Source organism: Sciurus carolinensis, chromosome 5 (genome assembly GCF_902686445.1).
Source record: "Sciurus carolinensis chromosome 5, mSciCar1.2, whole genome shotgun sequence".
NCBI lineage: Eukaryota > Metazoa > Chordata > Mammalia > Rodentia > Sciuridae > Sciurus > Sciurus carolinensis.
The window spans coordinates 161980231-162002960 of NC_062217.1; the positions used below are offsets into that span (position 1 = coordinate 161980231).

The 22730-nt window shown below is 34.8% G+C and overlaps 1 protein-coding gene across 2 annotated transcripts in view; it reads left to right on the forward strand.

Moving 5' to 3' along the window:
* Positions 1-22730, forward strand: part of Atrnl1 (attractin like 1) — a 723769-nt gene that overhangs the window by 162138 nt on the left and 538901 nt on the right. For both annotated transcript variants that reach the window (XM_047554249.1, XM_047554248.1), the window contains exon 18: positions 4873-5091. In XM_047554249.1, coding sequence (XP_047410205.1) covers positions 4873-5091 — 219 coding nt within the window. The remainder of the gene's footprint in view (positions 1-4872; positions 5092-22730) is intronic.

Sequence of the window (22730 nt, forward strand, 5' to 3'; positions counted from 1 at the left end):
AAAAAAAAAAAAAGGCCCCAAATAAAATCTGCACTAGGGGTGAAGATGACATTCTTGCTCAAAATCTAAGCAGCTGTTACTTTTTCAAGTTGTTGACTTTTGGGTGATGACTTTGTCATGCTTTTGCCTTTAGCTTTGTATGTTTTTAGAATTAATTACATATGATAGATTTATATTATCATTTTCTACCATAGGTACCTAATTATTTAACATTTACAGAAATCTTTAAAAACATTTATAATTACAAATAAAATATATTAGAAAGGGTCTAAGTTTCATGTTGCTTTTAGAAAACTGTCTCAATGATTGGTTTTCTGGTAAAAGGAACTTAAGGGAAACTTGTCTTTGAAAATGAGAAGCAAATGTGAATCTAGCAATCTTCTCTAGTTACTATATTGAGGTTTCAATATTTAAAATTCACAAGTTAAAGAAAGGAAATATATTTTAAGACTAACTTTGCCTAACAGCTTTTGAGAAAGCTTTGTTAATAACTTAGATTATTAATAATTGATAGCTTTAAAATAGTTAGATGCTCTATTTGTGAAAATGAATTCCAAGGGCATTATTTAAAGTAATAATAGAAGATTTAGTTTTTAATATATAGAAGTTCAAATGAAAATGAAACGAAAGTGAAATAGTAAAATTAGAATAATAAGAAACTTGAGAGTATATTACTCACAAATCTGTATTTCTTTCTTTTTTTTTTTTGGTACCAGGGATTGAACCCAGCTGTACTTCACCATTGAGCAGTGTGTTGCTAAGTTGCTTAGGACCTTATTAAGTTGCTGAGGCTGGCTTTGAACTCATGATCCTCTTGCCTCAGCCTCCCCAGCTGCTGAGATTTCCAGCGTATGCCACTACAACTGGCACAAATTTGTATTTCTTTCAGTATTTCGTAGATTTTATTTACTTGTCCATTTAAAAATTGGTATTTTTTTGCAATTAAAGAAGACAATCATTTTTTTTTATTGTAAACAAATGGGATACATGTTGTTTCTCTGTTTGTACATGGAGTAAAAGCATATTTGTGTAATCATAAATTTACATAGGGTAATGTTGTTTGATTCATTCTGTTATTTTTTCCCTTCCCCCCACCCCTCCCACCCCTCTTTTCCCTCTATACAGTCCTTCCTTCCTCCATTCTTGCCCCCACTCCCTAACCCTAACCCTAACACTAACACTAACACTAACCCCTCCCACCCCCCATTATGTGTCATCATCCGCTTATCAGCAAGATCATTCATCCTTTGGTTTTTTGAGATTGGCTTATCTCACTTAGCATGATATTCTCCAATTTCATCCATTTGCCTGCAAATGCCATAATTTTATCATTCTTTATGGCTGAGTAATATTCCATTGTATCTATCTATCTATCTCACAGTTTCTTTATCCATTCAGCAATTGAAGGACATCTAGGTTGGTTCCACAATCTGGCTATTGTGAATTGAGCAACTATGAACATTGATATGGCTTTATCTCTGTAGTATGCTGATTTTAAGGCCTTTGGGTATAGGTCTAGGAGTGGGATAGCTGGGTCAAATGGTGGTTCCATTCCAAGCTTTCTGAGGAATCTCCACACTGCTTTCCAGAGTGGCTGCACTAATTTTCAACCCCACCAGCAATGTATGAGTGTACCTTTTCCCCACATCCTCGCCAACACCTATTGTTGCTTGTGTTCTTGATAATCGCCATTCTAATTGGGGTGAGATGGAATCTTAGGGTGATTTTGATTTGCATTTCTCTTATTACTAGAGATGTTGAACATTTTTTCATATATCTGTTGATTGCTTGTAGATCTTCTGTGAAGTGTTTGTTCATTTCCTTAGCCCATTTGTTGATTGGATTATTTGTATTCTTGGTGTAGATCATCTCTTTTTTTTATTATTTTATTGTAAACAAATGGGATACATGTTGTTTCTCTGTTTGTACATGGTGTAAAGGCATACCATTTGTGTAATCATAAATTTACATAGGGTAATGCTGTTTGATTCATTCTGTTATTTTTTCCCTTCCCCTCCACCCCTCCCACCCCTCTTTTCCCTCTATACAGTCCTTTCTTCCTCCATTCTTGTCCCCCTCCCTAACCCTAACTCTAACCCTAACACTAACCCCTTCCACCCCACATTATGTGTCATCATCCACTTATTAGCGATATCATTCGTCCTTTGTTTTTTTGAGATTGGCTTATCTCACTTAGCATGATATTCTCCAATTTCATCCATTTGCCTGCAAATGCCGTAATTTTATCATTCTTTATGGCTGAGTATTATTCCATTGTATATATATACCACAGTTTCTTTATCCATTCATCAATTGAAGGACATCTAGGTTGGTTCCACAATCAGGCTATTGTGAACTGAGCAGCTATGAACATTGATGTGGCTGTATCTCTGTAATATGCTGATTTTAAGTCCTTTGGGTATAGGCCAAGGAGTGGGATAGCTGGGTCAAATGGTGGTTCCATTCCAAGTTTTCTAAGGAGTCTCCACACTGCTTTCCAGAGTGACTGCACAAATTTGCATGTAGGTCATTTCTTAAATTTGACGATGGTTTCTTGCAGATTGATTTTTCTAATCCTTACACATTTAAAAAATCACAGCGAATATTTATAATTTGACCATTCAAAGCTCTCAAAAATAAAATAAAATAAAATAATGTTCTTTAATTCAAATATAGTCTCTACACTATCCATAACTTTAAGGATAGTAGCATAGTATATATAAACTGTCCTGTAATACTATTTTTCTGTAAGAAAAATATAAACACTTAGAGTCTGTTAGGTTTGAGTCACTATTAAATACTAAAGAATGGATTAAAAAATTTATTTTTCAACAGTGCATGCTGCTTTCCACTCCTGAACCAAAACAAAATCAACATTACCTTGTTTAATAGTTTTATATCTAAAATGAATTCTAAGAGACTAAGATGTTTCTTTGAACATGAAATTTTATCACTTGTTATTAAATCCTAAAATCTAATAGATAAACAGTACTAGAAGATTAATAGTTTGTCATTCAGGATTCTTTAACCTAAGATTTCCTAGCTATTTAGAAAGCACTAACAGGAATGTTGTATTGAGAATAGTTGATATTTAATTTGCCTGTAATGCTAAGATATTTTAATGATCATCTTTCCTCAAAAAATGCTTCTAAGATAAAATTTTTTCCTAGGAAATATGCATACACTATAAATATATTAGAAAATCAAATTTGTTCTGGGTAAGACCTAGTAAATTTTACTGCAAACCATCACATGATAGTAAATAATTGGAATGTTATGATAACATAACTAATTTGATATTTTCCATTATTTCCTATGAATTGTATAGCAAGCCCATATAGTTTTGAGCACAATAGGAATAAACCAGTTAATGATACTGTGGACTAAATACAATCATAGACATTAGAGAAATATTTCAAACCAAGCAAACTAAGGAGGGATGGCAGCATATAGAGTGTTAATTTGTCTTTAAGTTTCCTCTAAATAAAGTGTCATACCAGGTACTGTTGGAAGAAATGTAAATTTCAAAAGGAAGACTCTTCATACCAATGAATCATTCGTCTACAAGGTTAACATTAGCTGTTTGTGTTCAATGACTCAGAGTAGTCTTCCTTTTTTATTTCTTATTAAATAAAATACGAGATGGTACTTATTTTTCATCTTCTTTTATTCATTTTCTGAGATAATTAACTTTCAAAGAATTCACAACAAATAATATCATTGATACATTCTTTAATAAAATCTTCAATGTTCTATTGTCTCTGCACAGCCTACTATAATGAGTTTCTGATATTCACTGAGAAACACATCATTCCTGTTTATAGTAATCTGAGGAACATTTTTACTTCCAGCAATGTTAAACACCGAGTAGCCTGTAAGTCGTTAATACCACCAATGAAACTGAGTCTGCAAGAAATTTACCACCTTCCCCCTCTCTTCCCTGGGCTTTTCTAGCAAATGATAGAAGACATCATTCATGGTGCTTTATAAATCTGTCATTTTTTTTTTTTATGGTTAAACGATTGCCCAAATAAAGTATACCAGTCATAGCAAAAAGTAAAAGTAAAAGAATTACAGAAAATTTCAGCCTAGTATAGGATACTGGGATTAAAGTTTAAAGCATCACATAGCAAAGATTATGACTATGATGTCAGACTTTAATGACATCACAACATTGGTAAGTATAGCAAGTCTTATAGGTTATACGTCAGAAAGTTGAGCTTTAGCCAATCAGTCATGGAGAGATATCCTGCTGCCCTGAAAGAGTGTGCACATAGCTGCTTGTGACTGAAGCTGATTATCAGGTTCCCTTCTTCCCATTCAGTGTGCTCTTGTGGTGAAATTGAGTTTACTTATATAAGCAAATATCAGTATCTTGGACCCGTGGGGAAAGCATTGGCTTTGAGAAGCAGTCTAAATGGGGTTCAGGAGTCTCAGGGAATGGGGAGGCATCACTTACACTTGATGTCCAAGGGGAGAGTGCAGAGGTTCTCATTGAAGACCTAACACAGCTCTGTCATCACAGATAATGGTGTAGCTGGTTTGTGACCCCTGGATCAACTCCTGAAAAGTATTAATAGTGACAAGGTTCTCAGGAGTCTCTAAGCACTGACTTCATTTTTCTCCATGCCATGGTTATCACCCCCACTTTTTTAAATTGCCCAATTCAGTTCATTTATCTCTTTGTTCATGATATATATTTTATTTGCTTGGGCAATTCCTATCTCCTAGATATCAGTGCAAAAATATATTAACTACATTAACTATAGATGATGACACTATTGTTTTTTCATAATTACATTTATTCTTCCTTTAGCTTACAATTCTGTTTGAATATAAAGTCACGTATTTTTTAATGTTTCTGTCACACAGCTCAGAATTGTTCTGGATTGAGAACCTGTGGACAGTGTTTGGAACAGCCTGGATGTGGCTGGTGCAATGATCCTAGTAATACAGGACGAGGACACTGCATTGAAGGGTCTTCACGGGGACCAGTGAAATCTGCTGGCATTCACAGTAGTGAGATGGTACTTGACACTAGTCTGTGTCCCAAAGAAAGGAACTATGAGTGGTCCTTTATCCAGTGTCCAGGTAATCAGAATGTGATGAAATAATTGCAGTTTCTTTTGAATGAACCAAGATATTATAAACTTCTATTGTTCACACCATTGTGTATCTTAGAGTTCTCATGAAATTCACTGTATACACTGAAACTTCATGGTAAGTATTGTAGTGTTACATGTAACATCTATGCTGGAGTCATCTGGCCTTCATTTGAAAGCTGCCAGTGGTATTCACTACCAATCAATTTTGAAGATCATTTAATTTTTCAGGGGCTTCCTTCATAGGAAATCGATGCTGAATAAAGTCAATCTTCTTGAAAATTAATTTATTCAATACATTTTATAGAGTGCCTACTGTGTGCTAAAGAGTGTTTTAGGTACTGAAGTCACAAAATTAATAAATTAGACTGAAATCATTGCATTAATAGAACTCATTTTAATTGAAATTCATAAAACTAATTTCATACACACATGAAGTTATATAGTGATAAGTGCTAGTATCTAAATAAAAGAAGGAAGAGGACAACGCTTACTATTTAAAGTGGACTGAGAGAAATACCACACTGAAAAGTTAAAGTAAACACCTGAAGTAGACGAGGGAACAAAGCACAGGGATATCTGGGTAAAGAGTGGTGCAGAAGAGATAACAGCCTGACACAGGGAGTTGGTTGAGGTGGTTTATTTGGGAGGTGATTGTAGGGGGCATAAATGAGGGATGGAGAGAGTTTCAAAAAGGAACCAGAAAGTTAATAATATATACATTGCAAATCTGGCTACTACACTGGGAAATTGGGACTCAGACCCAGTGAGGACCAACCATGTTTAATGTTCCTCATAATCCCAGTGAGGTACTGGGAGGCTGGGGCATTTAACCACTGCCTTGTATTCCTCACTGGTTGATCAGTGTCCTTGTGGATTTTAATTCCCTGGTACTTCTGAGGTGTGTCAGCATGTCTGACCAATAGCTTCCACTGTCACCGGTGAAAAAGCTGCAGCAGAAAGTAGAGAGATGCTGCAGAACATGCTTTAGATGAGACACTGACAACATACAGCACTGGGACCAGATGAACCAAGGGAATGTGGCACAAATTGCAACAGTTCCCTCTGCACAGACTATGTTATATAAAAAGCAATAACATGGATTAAACTATTGACTCTCAGAAAAACATATGAATCTTAAATATGTTTTGTTTAGTGGAAGAAGTTCCTTAGACCACTCGGCCATCCTGACAGCCATTAGTGGAAGAAGCTCGATCCAAACTATAGTTTGTATTACTTCATTTATAAAATGATTTAAAATAGACAAAACTCTGTGGATGAAAAACAGGTCAGTTATTTGCTAGGAGTGGGGTGAAGGATTGATTTTAAGGAGGCATCACTGTGAAATTATGAAGGTCAGAACTGTGGGGGGGTATGTTACTGAGATAGTAAATATATAACTCTATGCAGTTATCAAAATCTATGCTTTATGCTGAGGAGGTAGCTCAGTAGTTGTTTTAGTCAGCTTTTTCACTGCTGTGACTAAAAACCCAAAGTGAACAATTTTAGAGGAGGTAAAGTTTATAATAGGGGCTCGTGGTTTCTGAGGTCTCCATCCATACACAGCTGACTCCTTTCTTGGGGGCTTGAGGTGAGGCAGAATATTATGATGGAGGAGTGTGGCAGAGCTAAGCAGCTCAGATGATGATCAGAAAGCAGAGAGAGAGAGACTCCACTTGCCAGACACAAATATATACCCTGAAAGCACATCTCAGTGCCCACCTCCTCCAGCCATAGCCTACCTGCCTTCAGTTACCACTCAATAAATCCCATCAGAGAATTAATTAAGGCTTTCATAACTTAATCATTTTACCTCTGAATGTTCTTTCATTGTCTTATACATGAGCTTTTGGGAGACATATCACATCTAAACCATATCAGTGGTAGAGCACTTCCTAACATGTGTAAGGCTCTGTGTTTGATCTTATGACCATCCACATCCCCCCCAATTCTTGCTGCATATCACAAAGAATAAGCTTTGTGCAAATTTAAAAATAAGCTAACCAGGAAGTTAGGGAATCCCAGGATGGAATGCAAATTGTGACAAATGAATCTACCCATATTATTGCAGATGCCACAGTCTCACAAAAAATGACTTAAGGGTAGCTTTGGAAAAACAATGTTTTGATACTAAAAGGAGAAACCCATACATACATACACTGTATTCTGTTTGGTAAATTTGTTTCTCACAGATGCAAGTTAACAGTTTCTAATAATACTTTATGTGTTTGTTGGATATGAACAAATAAATAATTTGTATTTAATGAGAGCCAGGATTCTTAACTTTAAGGGAAAAGGTTAAAAATGCAAAGGGGGCCTTGACTGTAGCTCAGTGGTAGAGCACTTGCCTTGCACCTGTGGGGCACTGGGTTCAATTCTCAGCACCACATTAAAAAAAATAAGTAAAGATATTATGTCCATCTACAACTAAAAATATTGTAAAAAAATTAAAAAAAAGCAAAAGATTAAGGCTAAAATGAACTGTTTGATGCTAGATTAGAGCCTGAAAGAGTAGCATGAATTCATGTTTGTTTTAATAAATATATAGAAGTGAATGTGTATGTGTACATGAGGTAGTATGCATGCAGTTATTTCCTAGCTCTGTTTGTTGAGAGGGCCTAGAAGCTGTGACACCCATCTGTGGATGCATTAAATAGATGAGTAGATGTAGTTGAAGAAATCATTAATAAACTAGAAGGTAAATATAAAGAAACAATCCAGAGTTCAGAAGAAATAAATAGAAGCAATACAAGATGCAAAGAATGAAAAGAGGTTAAAGACAGGGAGGATATAATGAAAAATTCTGAGTATATTTAATAGGAATTTCTGAAGGGGAAAATGGTAGAGGAAATATTTTAAAACCTCATCATGCTATGGGGATATAGACACCACACACATTGTAGGTGCCATCTGGTTCACATGTAAAATAGAATTTGCTGGGAAATTTTTATAATCCAAGAGGTTGAAGAATTTCATGTGATTTCATAAGCTCTAAGAATTTTGGGGGGGTACCAGGGATTGAACTCATGGGCACTCAGTCACTGAGCCACATCCCTGGCCCTATTTTGTATTTTATTTTAGAGACAGGGTCTCATTGAATGGCTCAGTGCCTCGCCATTGCTGAGGCTTGCTTTGAACTTGTGATCCTCCTGTCTCAGCCTCCTGATCAGCCTCCTGAGCCTGCTGGGATTACAGGCTTGTGCCACCATGCCTGGCACATATGAAGAAATTAGGTCAGACATAATTGTTCTGCATGCATGCACCAGCATTTCAGGAAAAAGCTATGAATCCTACAAGACTCTCCAGTTCTTTTTAGGTATGAGCAGGGATAATATATGTGATGAAAAATGAGTGCTTATTCGTCAAGAAAAAATTTTAGTTAGCAGTGATCCAGAGAAGGTTTCTAGAGTTCTGTGACTGATATTATCATAATTTTTCATTGAGCATTCAAAAAGCAAGAAAAGGATACATACAATTTTTTATGATTACCTGCTATCAATACTTATGTCAAATACATAGTAATTAAAGCAGTGTAAAACTGCCACAAAAACAGATAAGCCAATGAACCATGATAGTAATTATAAAAACAGGCTCACATAAAAGACAGTCCCTGACTTAACATGGTTCTACTTAACTGTTTTTTGACTTTACAGTGGTGTGATAGCAACATGCATTTGGTAGAAAATGTACTTTGAATTTTTATCTTTTCCAGGCTAGGGATGGGCACAACACTCTTGTGATGCTGGGCAGCAACAGTAAGCTGTATCTCCCAGCCATCTGTGCCGTCACTAAAGTGAAGAGTTGATACACTGCAGTGTACAGTAGTGCTAAGCTGAGGTTGGGTAGGTCAGTTGTATTAAATGCATTTTTGAGGTATGTCATTTTTAACTTAAAATGGATTTGTTGGGATGTAACCCCATCATAATCATGGAGCATCTGTGTTTATGGTTTCTTAGTTCTTTTTGTGTTCTTTATGAGGCTGGGTACTTCATAAAGGAAAGAGATTAACTTAACTCACAGTTTGAAAGTTCAAGATCAGGTAGCTCCATCTGTTCAGCCTCTGGTGAGAGTCCTCCTGACTGTATCACAAAGTGGCAGAGAAATGGAAAAGGAAACTGCAATGTGCAAAAGAAGCCAAGCACATGGGGTGGCCTTGTTTTATAACATTCTCTCTTGAGAGAACTAACTTTGTCCTGGGAGAACTACACTGATTCCTTCTAAGATACTACCCACATGATCTAATTACCTTCCATTAGGCCACACCTCTTAAAGGCTCCCCCATTTCAACACCACCATACTGGGGACCAGGCTGACAGCATATGAACTTTGGGGGCACATATCCAAACCACAGAATATGGTTACCTGATTTATGAAAAAAAAAAATGAGAGGTTGGAGTGGTAGAGTGCTTGCCTAGCATGTGTGAGGCACTGGATTCGATTCTCAGCACTGCATGTAAATAAAATAAAATAGAACAAAAGATCCATTGACAACTAAAAAATATTTATTATAAATAAGTGACAAGGCCATACAACAGGAAAAAGGATGGTCTTGCGAATAAATGATACTACATACATTAGATCTCTGAAAAGTTGTATCTAGACCCCTATGTCACATGGAAAAATTAATTCCATACAGATTGTGAATCTAAATGTGGAGGCTAACACAGTACAATTTCTGGCATATGACATTAGCATAACATACTAGGAACTTTGAAGTAGGTAATGATTTCTTAAGCAGGATACAAAAGATTGACTATTTGGAAAAGTATGATAAATTGTACTCAAATATTAAGAAAAAGCATCGTTAAGAGAGTGAACAGAGTAAGCTATAAGATTAGAGAAGGCATTTATAATACACACACCTCACACATACATAAAACCTATCCAGAATTAAGATTTATCACAAATCAGTAGTAATAAAACATAATAGAAAAATGGGCAAGATACTTGAACAGGTACATCACAAAAGACAATATTAAAAAGGGTAATACATCTGAAAAAGTGTTTTAACTTCTTTAGTAACGAGGGAAATGCACAGAAAAGCACAGAAAAATGCCAGTGCTTACCTACAAGAATATTTAAAATGAAGAGGATAATTTTTAAGTGTTGGCGTCAATGTGGAACAATTGGACATTTCATATTCTGTGTTTTGAAAGTCCAAATAGTAAACAGTTTGGAACTATTGCATACGGTATGCTTGTGATCCAGGAATTCTGTGTCTAGGGCACCAGGAGACATTTGATTTGTCTGGGGCTTGACTGTATATTGCTGCTGAGCATGGATTATTTTACATTTTTAAAGGGTTGAAAGAAGGAGGGAAATAAGGATAGGGGGAATGTAAAGAAGCAAGGAAGGAAGCAAAGCAAGACGGAAGGGAGGGAAAGACGTAAAAGAGGGGACAGAAGTCAGGGAAGAATTTGTGACTGTGTACCCCACATCATTTGAAATGTTTATTCTCTAAGTCCTTTATAGAAAATATTTGCCAACTCTGTTATGTTAATACCCAGCAGAGAGCTGCTGAGGCTCTCCAGGAGAGGTGTATAAGCATATACATAGCAGCATGGCTTCAGTAGCTCCAACCTGGAAATCATCTAGATGTCTGTCAACAGTTGGAACAGTATAGAAATTGGTATTCCACACAGTGGAACGATGAAGATGGCAGGAACAAGTGTAACATTGAGACCAAGAAGCCAGACACAGAGCAGGAGATGCTCTGTTGATCAGTCTACCTGAGGTCAAAGATGGCAAAACTATTTGATGGTGTGAAAAGTCAGGGTAGAGATTATTTTTGGAAGACTAGGGCTAGTGACAAGAAGGGGGCCCAGGGGAATTCTTTCATTTCTGAGAAGTTTTTATGAATCATAGTTTTAAATATTACTTCTTTTCCATTTCTGCCCATCTTTGTTTCTTCCTTTATTACCTCTTCACTTTCTTGATTGTTTTCCTTCCTTTCTTTAATGCCTCATTAAACTTTCAGGGGAGTCTGTTCTTCCTTGGGTACCTCATAAAATGAGATACTCTGCCCTTCATTTCTTATCAGAGTTTAGTCAACTCTGTTTTCATCTCTCTTTCTTTTATGTCTATTCTTTTCTTAATAGTTGAATTTCTGATTTCAGGTTGGTTTTTAACACTCTAAATGTTGGCTTGATTTTATTTAATTCTGTTTGGAGAACTTTAGAGTCTTCTGCTTTTGTTTTTGTGTTTGAATTTTCCAGAGAAATATGCATTGGTTAGGGACTGATGGATCTGGTTTTTGATTTTTTAAATAATAACTACATAGATTAATTAAATTTTTTAGCACTGTTGTAATTTTATAAGGTTCCTAGTTTGTGATAATTTTCTGTTATGGTTTGGATGTGAAGTGTCCCCCAAAAGCTCATGTGTGAGACAATACAAGAGGGTTCAGAGGAGCAATGATTGGATTGTAAGAGTCTTAACCCAAACCTTGATTTAATCCCCTACTAGGGATTAGTTTAGTGGTAACTAAAGTGGTAGGGTGTGGCTGGAGGAGGTGGGAATTGGGGCGTGGCTTTGGGTATATATTTGCATCTGGCGAGTGGAATATCTCTCTGCTTTCTGATTAACATGTGAGCCGCTTCCCTCTGCCACACTCCTGCTCCATGATGCTCACCTTGAGCATCAAGGAATGGAGCTGATTGTTTATGGATGGAGACCTCTGAAACAGTGAGCCTTTAAATAAACTTTTCCTCCTCTGCAATTGTGCTGGTCAGGCCATTTAGTCACAGTTGTGAAAAAGCTGGATAAAATGTCTTCTATCAGAATAGCAAAAATTTGATGGTAGTGTTAAGGATATGTGTACTCTGAATATGTTTTTTTTTCATTTTTGCAAGAATTTAATTTTTTTCACTATATTTCTTTATGCCTCAGCCTCCCAGGTATCAAAACTCACCTCCCTTTTGTGCCCTGTCCTTTATTTCTCCTCTGATACTAAACCTAAGATTGCTCCTTCAAATTGTGCCCACTGGTAAGTCTTGTTCTTATGGGGTATATCTTGGTCTACAAGGACACTGCTGCAATATTTTCCTACGTGACACAGACCTACATATCAACTTTAGACTTGAGACTAGCTCCCGTCTTTTCCATGGTGTATCTGGTTGAGACCTTGCATTCCACAAATCCTTGCAGTGTCTTGGGAGCAAAAGAGATTCCTTCCTTGGATTTGTTTCTTCTTTTTTAACCTACAGTTGCTTTGAAGTCTAGTCATTTCTGTTGTCAGGTTATGAGAGGGTGTAGTTTTGGGGAAATTTTCTTTTAAAAATTCATATTTTTTCTTTTCCTTTGGAGGACACATTGGGAGACTGCATAGGTGGCCTCTGTTAGTTTCAGTTATCCTATTTCTTTATCACATTAAAATGGAATATTATCCAGATGCAGTTGTGCAAGCTTGTAGTCCTAGAGACTCCGGAGACTGAGGCAGGGCATCACAAGTTTGAAGTCAGCCTGGGCAACTTAGCAAGACTCTCAGTAACTTAGTGAGACCCTGTCTCAAAACTAAAAAGGACTGGAAATGTACCTCAGTGACAAAACCTCCCTGAATTCAATCCCCAGTACAAAAGCAAACAGTCCAAAAACTATAATAAAAACAAACAAAACAAAAAACTGGAATTTTAAAGAAATTAATTTTCCAATTACTTATTTTATAGGAGTGCAGTTTATTTGCTTTAACATGATGAACTCATTTTTTTACTCTAGTAGCTTTTCTTGAATATGTTTTAAGAATTTTCAAGTTGCTTATCAATAGGGTTATTTGTTTTTCCTTTCCAAATCATGCAGTTTACTTTTGTTCTTATTGCACTGGCTAGAGACTGTAGTGCCATATGGAATAGAATTACTTCAGGTGTAGGGCGAAAGCATTAATCTTTACCTTTGTGTATGATGTTGCCTATTGTTTTTTTTGTTGTTGTTGTTTGTCCAGCAGTGACCAATTTAGCTCCAAAGGAAGCTTTCATTCACTCCACAGGCCCCCACCCCCATTTCCAAAACTTACACGGAATCTCCTTCTCCTTCTGAATCTCGTTTTTTCAGATAAAGATTGTTTCTTTTTAAGGAATCACCTGATAGGACTATCTAAGAAAATCTCACTTTCTTCAAGTCATCCGTGCCATATAATAGAACCTAATCACCGGAGAGACTACCACATCCTATGTGTAGGCTCCTCCTACACTCAGGGTTCTTTAACACAGGAGATTATATGAGGAGGCTGCAATTGTGGGTTATTTGGGAATTCTGACCCTACATCATTTCTGATTTGTATTAAAGTTCACTAATCTCTTTTTCTGCATAGTCTTATCTGCTGTTAATTTCAATACAATTTACTTTTTATAAAAGCTTTATTGAGATATAATACACTACCTCCCACATGTATTAGTCAGAATATAGAACAGCGACTGCCTAGGACTGGCAAGGATAAGTAGAATGTGTGTCTGAGGATGTGTGTGTTTCTCTGGAGAAACCTACATTATCCCTAGATTTCTCTATCATCTATTCTCTCCTCTCTTCCCACCTCTCTCTTTCTCTGTCTGTCTGTCTCTCTCCTTCTCTAGAGAGATTTTAAAGAGTTGATTCATGAAAGTTCAGCAGCTGGCAAGTCTAGTATATGCAGAGCAGGTCAGCAAGTTGAACATTCAGACAGGATGTCTTTTTCTCCAGGAAATCTGTTTGTGGTCTTAATGAAAGGCTCCTCTAATTGGATGACACCTGCCTACATTATTGAGAGTAATTTTCTTAAAGTCAGTGGTTGTAGATGTTAACCACATCTACAAAATAACTTCATAGCAGCATATAGATGATTGTTCGATTCAACAGCTAGGTTCTGTCCTTGTTCACACATAAACTGGCTATCATTCCATGAAATTTATCCACTTATAGGGTCAAACTGAATGTTTTCCCCTATATTCACAGAGTTGTACAACCATCACCACAATGAGTTTTAAAGCATTTTTTTCTTCCCCGTAAGTAATCCATTAGCAATCATTGCCTATTAACACTCCCCCATCCTTGCCAGGACTGTCTAGGCAGTCCCTGTTCTGTTTTATCTGAGGATTTGTTTATTCTGGGCATTTCATGCAAATGGAATCATACAGTATGAAGGTTCTCAGTTTGTTTTACATTAACAATATTTTTAAGGTTTATTAATATTGTATCGTGTAGTGATACTTTGTTTCTTTTTATTGCCAAAAATGTTTTATTATATGTATATACCACATTTTGTTGACTCATGCATCACTTGGTGAACATTTGAGTGTTTCCAGTTTTTGTCTACTTAGAGAATTCACCTGTGCAAATTCACGAGGAAGTTTAAGTGGAAATATGTTTTCTTTGGGAGTAGATTTTCTGGGTCCTATGTTAACCATACTTTTATACTTTTGAGGAAAACTGCCAGACTGATTTCAAGGCTGCTGTATTATTTTACATTCTCACCAGCAGTGTCTGCCCCCCACTCACTCTGTCTTCAGCAGCACTGGTTATTGCCTATCTTTTTGAGTGTAGTCATCCTGCTTGGTGTGAAGTGGTGTCTCGGGGTGTGGATTTTTATTCCCTCAGTGGCTAATGATGCTAATTGTCATTTCATGTGCTTTTTTGGCCATCTTCTTTGGAGATATGGGTATTCAGACTCTTTGCCCATTATTTAATTGGAGCATTTCTCTTTTTATTATTGGACTTGTAAGACTTCTTTATATAGTCTGGATATAAGTTCCTTATCAAAGATACGATTTTCAAACATTTTCTCTCATTCTATGGATTGTCTTTTCACTTTCTTCACAATGTCCCTTGAAGCACAAAAGTTTTTAATTTTGACAAATCCTTTTCTTTTTTCCTGTTATATTTCTAGTGTTACTTGAGAAAAGTTTACCCAATGTAAGATCCCAATATTTATTCCTATATTAAAGATTTTAATAGATCTAGCTTTTATATTTAGGACTATAATCCATTTTGAGTTAATTTTAGTTTTGTTGTATAGGGATCAGCTCATTTCTTTTACATGTGGAAATCCAGTTATCCAAGCACTATTTATTGAAGAGACTGTTCTTTCTCCATTGAATTTATTCCTGACTTTGTATATTTTATCTTTCATCTTTAGAAATTGTATTTTGATCCTTTTTATTCTTTTCATTTCTCTCCTTAAACTTGTGATCTGTGCTATACTCTTGAGCATAGGGAGCATACTTTAATATACTCCTCTGCTAATTTCATCTCATGTGTTTTTTCTGTTGATTTTTAAAAAACTCATCATGGGTTAGATTTTTAGCATGGTTATTTTTATGGCGTTCTGAACATTGTGAATTTTTGTGGTTTATCATTTGATTTTTTTTCTATTATACAAGAATATTGGACTTTGTTCTGGCTTGCAGTTGTGTTACTTAAGATCTGTATGAACCCTTAAACATTGTTTTTTAAGATTTGTTAGGATGTGTACATGGCAACCTTAAGTCCAATGTTAGTTTATGTCCCCAACAAAGGCAGTATTTTTTATGGTTTCTGTATAATTCCCTTTGCCTTAGGAGGTCCCTTCATTCTGGTGTGAATACAAACTATTTCCATTTAATGTAAACTCTGGCATTGTTTTACTTACAGTTTTCTGTTGGTTCTTTTCTAGCTTCAGGATGTCTCTTCTACTAATGGGTTCAACCAAAGATTCAAGATTTTGGTGTGCAGTTCTCTTTTCTACCATTTTGTCTCGCAAATTCTAGCCATGACAGCCTCTAAGAACTTTGATCTTTGTATTTTTAACTAAATGAGATATCTGGCCTCTGTTGGGGTTTAAATATCATGGGTACATCCTCAAATCTGCCTCCAGGCTGCAAGCTGGGGCAGTACTCCCCTCTATTATGTTTGAAAATAGTTGTTGTTTTACATAGTTTGTTTAATTTTCTTTTTATGACTAAGGTCTATTCCCAGAATGGCTAATCCTCCATGGGCGGAAGGGGCATCTTCTGTTTGTATGCTTTTTTTTTTTTTTTTTTTTTTTTCGGTGCTGGAGATTGAACCCAGAGCCTTAGTGCTTGTGAGGTGAGCACTCTACCAACTGAGCTATCTCCCCAGCCCTGCTTTGTTTTATAGTAAACAGCATGTAAGTCTTGGTTTTGTTATTTTTTAAATCTTGTCTGACAATTTTTGTTTTATATCAGAGTGTTTAGTCAATTTTCGATTAGTGTAGCACTAATGTTAACTGAGTTTAAGCTACTACCATCATAGTGTTTATTTACAATTTTTGATCCTCTTTTTCCCTTTTTTGTCCTTTAAGTCCGCTTTATCACCTTTATTAGATTTTTAGCTATACTTCTTTTGTGTTTGTGTTAGTGACTGCTATAGTGATTGTAATAGTCACCTTTATCTTATCTCAGTCTACCTTGAGTCAGCATTACACTGCTCCATGTACAAGGTACGCATTTTACAGCGGAGCAGTTCCCTTTGCACCTTTCCTGTCTTCTGACATTATGTCAATTACTGCCATTTAGTTCACTTCCACATATGTTATAAACTCCCCAGTGCATTACTGTTTTTACTTCAAAGGGACAAATTTTTTATTAGGCAATCATGATAAGTGAAATATACCCACATATTGACCATTTCTGGAGAGCATCCCTTTTCCTATAAAGAATTCCCCTTTGCTATATTTCTTCTTTACTCAATGTTTTAAAAACATTTTTAAAAATGTGTTTTTCAGTTTGGGCCACAAACAATCTCAGCTGTCATGTATCCGAAAGATGTTTTTATCATATGTGTGTATGTCTTCATATTTGAAGGGTACTTTTGCTGAAAATCACACTCTATGTTGATGGATAGTTTCTCAATAATGTGAAGATGTGATTTCATTTTCTTCCAACTTCCATTTTTCCTCTTGAGAGTTCCTCTATCAGTTTTTTTCTCTTTTGAAAATAATGTTTTTTTCTCCCCAACTTTTTTTTTTAAAGATGGACTTTTTCTTAGTTTTTTGATTTTAGTAATTTTAATGTTATGTACTTAAGTATGCGTCTTAGTTTTTATTGATTGTGAATTTTTTGTAGCTTGGTGTTTTTCCTCATTTTCTCAGTTTCCCACCATTATCTCTTCAAATACTACATCCGTTTCTACTATGTCCTCTGAATTTGGGAGTCTACTTCACTTATGTTAGACTTTGTATTATGTCCCTAATTTTTCGTTCAGCTTTGTATTTTATGTCTTTGCATCTCTTTTGATTTATATTCCAATTCACTAGTTCTTTTTTATTTATTTTGATTTATTTCATTTGAGTTGTACACAAATGGGGTACAACTGTTGTTTCTCTGGTTGTACATGAAGTAGTTGTGTCATTTGCATAATCATACATATACATAGGGTAATGATGTTTGTCTCATTTATTACTATTTAACATAGCACCCAGTGCTCACTGTACAAAGCAGATTAATTCACGATTCTGTGTGTCATCAGTTAATACTGTTCAGGTAGGCTGTTCTGCCAGTCTGTCCGGTGACTTCTCATGTGGCAGTTACTTAGCAGGTTGATGGTTCTGGTTGATCTCAGTAGCCTGAGTTCCCATGGCTGGTGGTTCTTGCTGGCTGATTAGTCTGAATGCTCAGCTGGAATGACTGTTCTTTGCTGTATTTGGCCTATCATCCTCCAGTAGTACAGGCTGGGCTTCTACATATTGTGTTTTTAGAATAGAATTTTGAGAGACCTAAGCTCAGAATTTTTATTCTATCACTTCTGTTGCATTTGATTGATCTGAGAAAGTCACAGTGCCAGTCTAATCTCAAAGGATGAAAAATATCTCACTTTTTTTTTAATGGAAGCAAAGACAGACTAACATGTCATAATGGTGAATATAGAGAGGAATTTACATTGTTTATAACTCATTTAATTCTTCTTATTTTGTTATTAACATATAACTAAATGCCATAAAATTTACCACTTCAAGCTGTAGAATTCAGTGGCTTTAGTAAAACGTCTTTAACCATCACCGTTATCTAATATGGAATATTTTAATCATTCCCTAACAAAGCTTCACTTTCTTTAGAGTCACTCATAATTCTTCCCTTACTCCAGCACTTGAAAACCATTAATTTACTTTCTTTCTCTGTTGGTTTGCCTATTCTTGACATTTTGTTGTAATGAAATCCTACAGTATGTGGTCTTTTGTGTCTGCCTTTTTTCACTTAGTGTAATTTTTCAAGGTTCATCCTTGATGAATATATCAGTTCTTATATGTGAATAACATCCAGTTGCTTGGATATGGTGCATTTGTTTATCCATTTGTGAATTAGTGGACATTTAGGTTATTTCCATTTAGGTTATTTTCCATTCGTTTTTGTGAATAATGCTTCTATAAACATTGTATAAAAATTTTTGTGTTAACCCATTTCTATTTCTTTTTGTATATAGATAGTTAGAAGTGGAATTTTTTAGCAATATAAGTCTATGTTAAAATTTTAAAAACTATCAAACTGTTTTACAGAGCTGCTGTACCATTTTATCATCAGTAGTATGTGAGAATTTTCAGTTACATTGCATCGTTGCCAACACTGGTTATTATTTATCATTTTGATTAATACTATTCTAGTGGGTATGAAGTGGTATCTCATTGTGGTTTCGATTTGTAGTTTCCATATGATGAATGGTGCTCTTTTCATGTAGTTATTGACCATTCATATGTTTTTTTTGGAAAATGTTTATTCAAGTCCTTTGCCTATTTTGAATCTGGATTATTTGCTTTTTCTTGTAGAAATTCTAGAGTTATTTATATAACAGGGAACAAATTATGTGCATGTGTGAATATGTTATAATGAATCCCTATATAATATATAATCATAATGACTGATAAAAAGAAAACAAAAATAAGGCAAGTAAGCAAGCAAGAATTTGGAAAATGAAATACAAATGAAGTAAAAACAAAATAAAAAGTTATTTATATAATCTGAGTACTAGGTTATTATCAGAGACGTGACTTGCAAATATTTTCTTCCATTTGGTTTGTTGTCTCTTCACTTTTTTCATGGTGTCCTTTGAGACATAATTTTTTTCTTCTTATTGATATCCAGTGTATTTGTTTCCCCCACCTTCTTGGTTGCCTATGCTTTGGGAATCATATCTAAGAAACCGTTGCATTTGTGACATGTAACTATATTGTCTTCTAAGATTTTTATAGTTTTAGCTCTTCTGTTTAGATTTCTGATCTATTTTGAGTTAATTTTTGTTCCAAATTCATAATCCACTTTTGTGCTGTTATTTGCACCTATGTTATATTTTTATGTGGTATAAGTGCAGCTGTACCACTGTAAATATTTATATATAATTTATATCTTAATGTTATATATCTTAATATTATATATAAAATATATAAATTTACATATAATATTATATAAATATTATATATGTAAGTATATATAAACATAAAATCAGGTAACAGAAAAAAAGAAGAAATATGAATTTTTACTGCAATTTATTTTAAATAATTACCATTACCAGTGCTCTTTATTTTTTTGTATGGCATTGAAGGGCGGTCTGAGGTTGCTTGGTTTCCTTTGAAGAGCTCCTGAAATATTTCTTGAGAGGTGGACCTACTCACAGTGAATTCTCTTGCTGCTGTCAAATTTTTCTCCCTGACTTTCATAATTTTTATTATAATGTATCTGTTTGCGAATCCTTTGTGTTTATCCTGTTTAGAATTTGTTAGGCTCCTTGAATATGTAGAGTAGTGTTCTTGATTGAATTTGGGGAGTTGTAGAAATTATTTCTGCAAGTGATGTTCGGTGTCTTCTCTCTGTGCAGCACTCCATCGCACCGCGTTGGTGAACCTAATGGCATTACACATTCTCAGCTCTGTTCGCTGTCTCCTTTCTCTTTTCTCTCCGTATTTCAGACTGTAATCTATGTTGATTCATCTTTAAGTTTGCTAATTATTTCTTCTGTCTGTTGAAATATATGGTTAAGTGTCTCTAGTTTATTTTTTTAAATTTTAGTTGTACTTTTCAACTTTATAATTTTCTTTTAATAATTTCTATATATTTGTTCATATTCTTTATTTGATAACATTGTATTTATTCCTTACCTTTATTTCTTTAAACATGTTTAAAAATTTCTATCTTTAATTATTTTGAATATTTTTATTATCTTGTCTCTTTTACTTCAGTGGTTGGACTGGCATTTTTCATTTTTATTATTCATGCCTTTTTTCCCCTTGATGTGTTTTAGTATTTTTTTTTTCACACATAGAGGCTGCAGTTGATGGCTTCACTTTGTGAACATGGTTCAGTTTAGCTCCATTCCTTGAGGATGCCCTGCTCTGACATCTCTTGGCCTTGCTCTGACATCTCCTGGCCTTGCTGGATTTGAAGCTCATGACTCCTGTTGCTTGTTTAAACTTTACTAATTACGAATCTTGCTTTGAATTCCTGCTTCATCACCTGATAATTCCCTTTTCTTTTTAAGGTAGCCTATGTTGGGAAAAACGTTGTGGGTAAATTTTTTACCTTGAATTTGTGTGTATACATTTTTGAAATTCATTGAGAATCTTAAGAAGATATTTTTAAAAGTTGCACATCTGTTTTAGAGGGTACATATTTTTCAAAACTGTGTGCTTTATTTGCATATCATATGCTGAATTTGTCATTATGTTTTATTTTGACGTTTTTCTGTTTGTGTGTCTATAAATGAGAAGCCATCTGGGCTGGTTTTAAAATTTAAACAAAATAGAATTGATGACTTCTCTTTAGTTTTATTGTGTTCCACGGGTTGGTTTTAGAACCTGTAAAGTAACAATGTATTCTGCAAAAACTATTAGATATCGATCCAGTATTCGGGAAGGGAAGGTTCAGTGGTTGGTGTGTCAGGGGTTGTTTATTTAGGTACCAGGGCTTGAACCCAGGGGTGCTTAACCACTGAGCCACATCCCCAGCACTTTTTAATATTTTATTTAGAGACAGGATCTAAGTTACTTAGGGGCTCACTACATTGCTGAAGCTGGCTTCAAACCTGAGATCCTCCTGCTGCAGTCTCCTGAGCCACTGGTGTTACAGGCATGGGCAGCTGTGTCTTTTAGTGTAAGAAGTAGCACGGGTTGCTCTTGTCTAGCTTTGTTTGTCTAGATGTTACCCTACCCAAATTCCTATTGTTGCTGGCAAATTTTATTATTATTTCAGTGATAATCTATGAGGAAGATGTTAGATGTTGGGAGCTAAATTCAGACCCCTCATTCACAGTTAAAGGATTTTTTCCCCTGATTCCTGTGCAGCCAGAAATTTCATAAAGTACTTACAGTACTACATTTCTTATTTTGGATCATCAAGTAATGTTTTACATGTAGTGGGCACTCAATAAATTTTGTTTTCTACTGAGTGAATTAATTAGTGGTACCATGTAATAAATTCTCTATGGAATAGTAACTTAATCTTTTAAGCATAACACTAAAAATGAAAGCTTTTAATAACATCATTGTTCTTACAAAACTTATATGAATTTGTTTTTGAAAATTGATGATGTAGAAACAGCTTACTAGAATAAGATAACCATCATTAACTTTTTCAAAGGCATATTTCTACATTCAAAAATAAAAGCAATTATTTTAAACATAATGCTTTGGTATCCTTGTTTTACTTAATTTATCATGAACATTTTACTTTGATACTAAATTTTCTTTTAATTATTTCATAATGTAATACACTTTATTTAATAAGAAGGGAAAATGTTTATGAGGGTGACAATGATGTTGATTGGGCAACAGTTTCCAAACTAAGTTAATATTATGCCCTAAATATGTGTTGAGAACATAAGTTTTATGTATGAACTTTTACCCAATCTGAAATTTTTGGATTCTGTTGTCATGTCAGTGTCTAAACATACTTAAAATCTCATTTATGAAGATATAAAAGAGCTCATAAATCCTGTGCTGTTCAATTCAAATTCAAATAGAATTCAAATTCAAATAGAATTCAAACACAAGCTTTGAAACTTTTCTAGCCTCAAGAAGATACACATTTTTTTTTTATTATTGTAAACAAATGGGATACATGTTGTTTCTCTGTTTGTACATGGTGTAAAGGCATACCATTTGTGTAATCATAAATTTACATAGGGTAATGTTGTTTGATTCATTCTGTTATTTTTCCCTCCCCCCCACCCCTCCCACCCCTCTTTTCCCTCTATACAGTCCTTCCTTCCTCCATTCTTACCCCCCTCCCTAAACCTAACTCTAACCCTAACACTAACCCCTTCCACCCCCCATTATGTGTAAGAAGATACACATTTATGGAAATTAATTTAAAATGATTTTTTTGTTCGTTTTTTTTTTCTCAAAGAAAGAATCTATTGCTGTATAATTTTCTATATTTTAATAAAATAAATTGTATAATTTTCTATAATTTTTAAATTTTGTATTTTTTATTCTTTTTAATTGTAAATATAATTAAGATGCATTTAACATCTTTTACAAAGCTATATTATTTAGTTCACATTTTTGTATCTTCATAGAAAACATTCATATGAATTTTTAAGGAATATGTTAAAAACATCTCCTTAGCTATGATTTTTATGTTTCATATTATCTCTGCATTTTATAGAAGATGAAGTAAAATTTCTGCATAGAATTTATGGTTCTTATAAAGGAGAGGTACAGGTGTTATGCATTTAAAA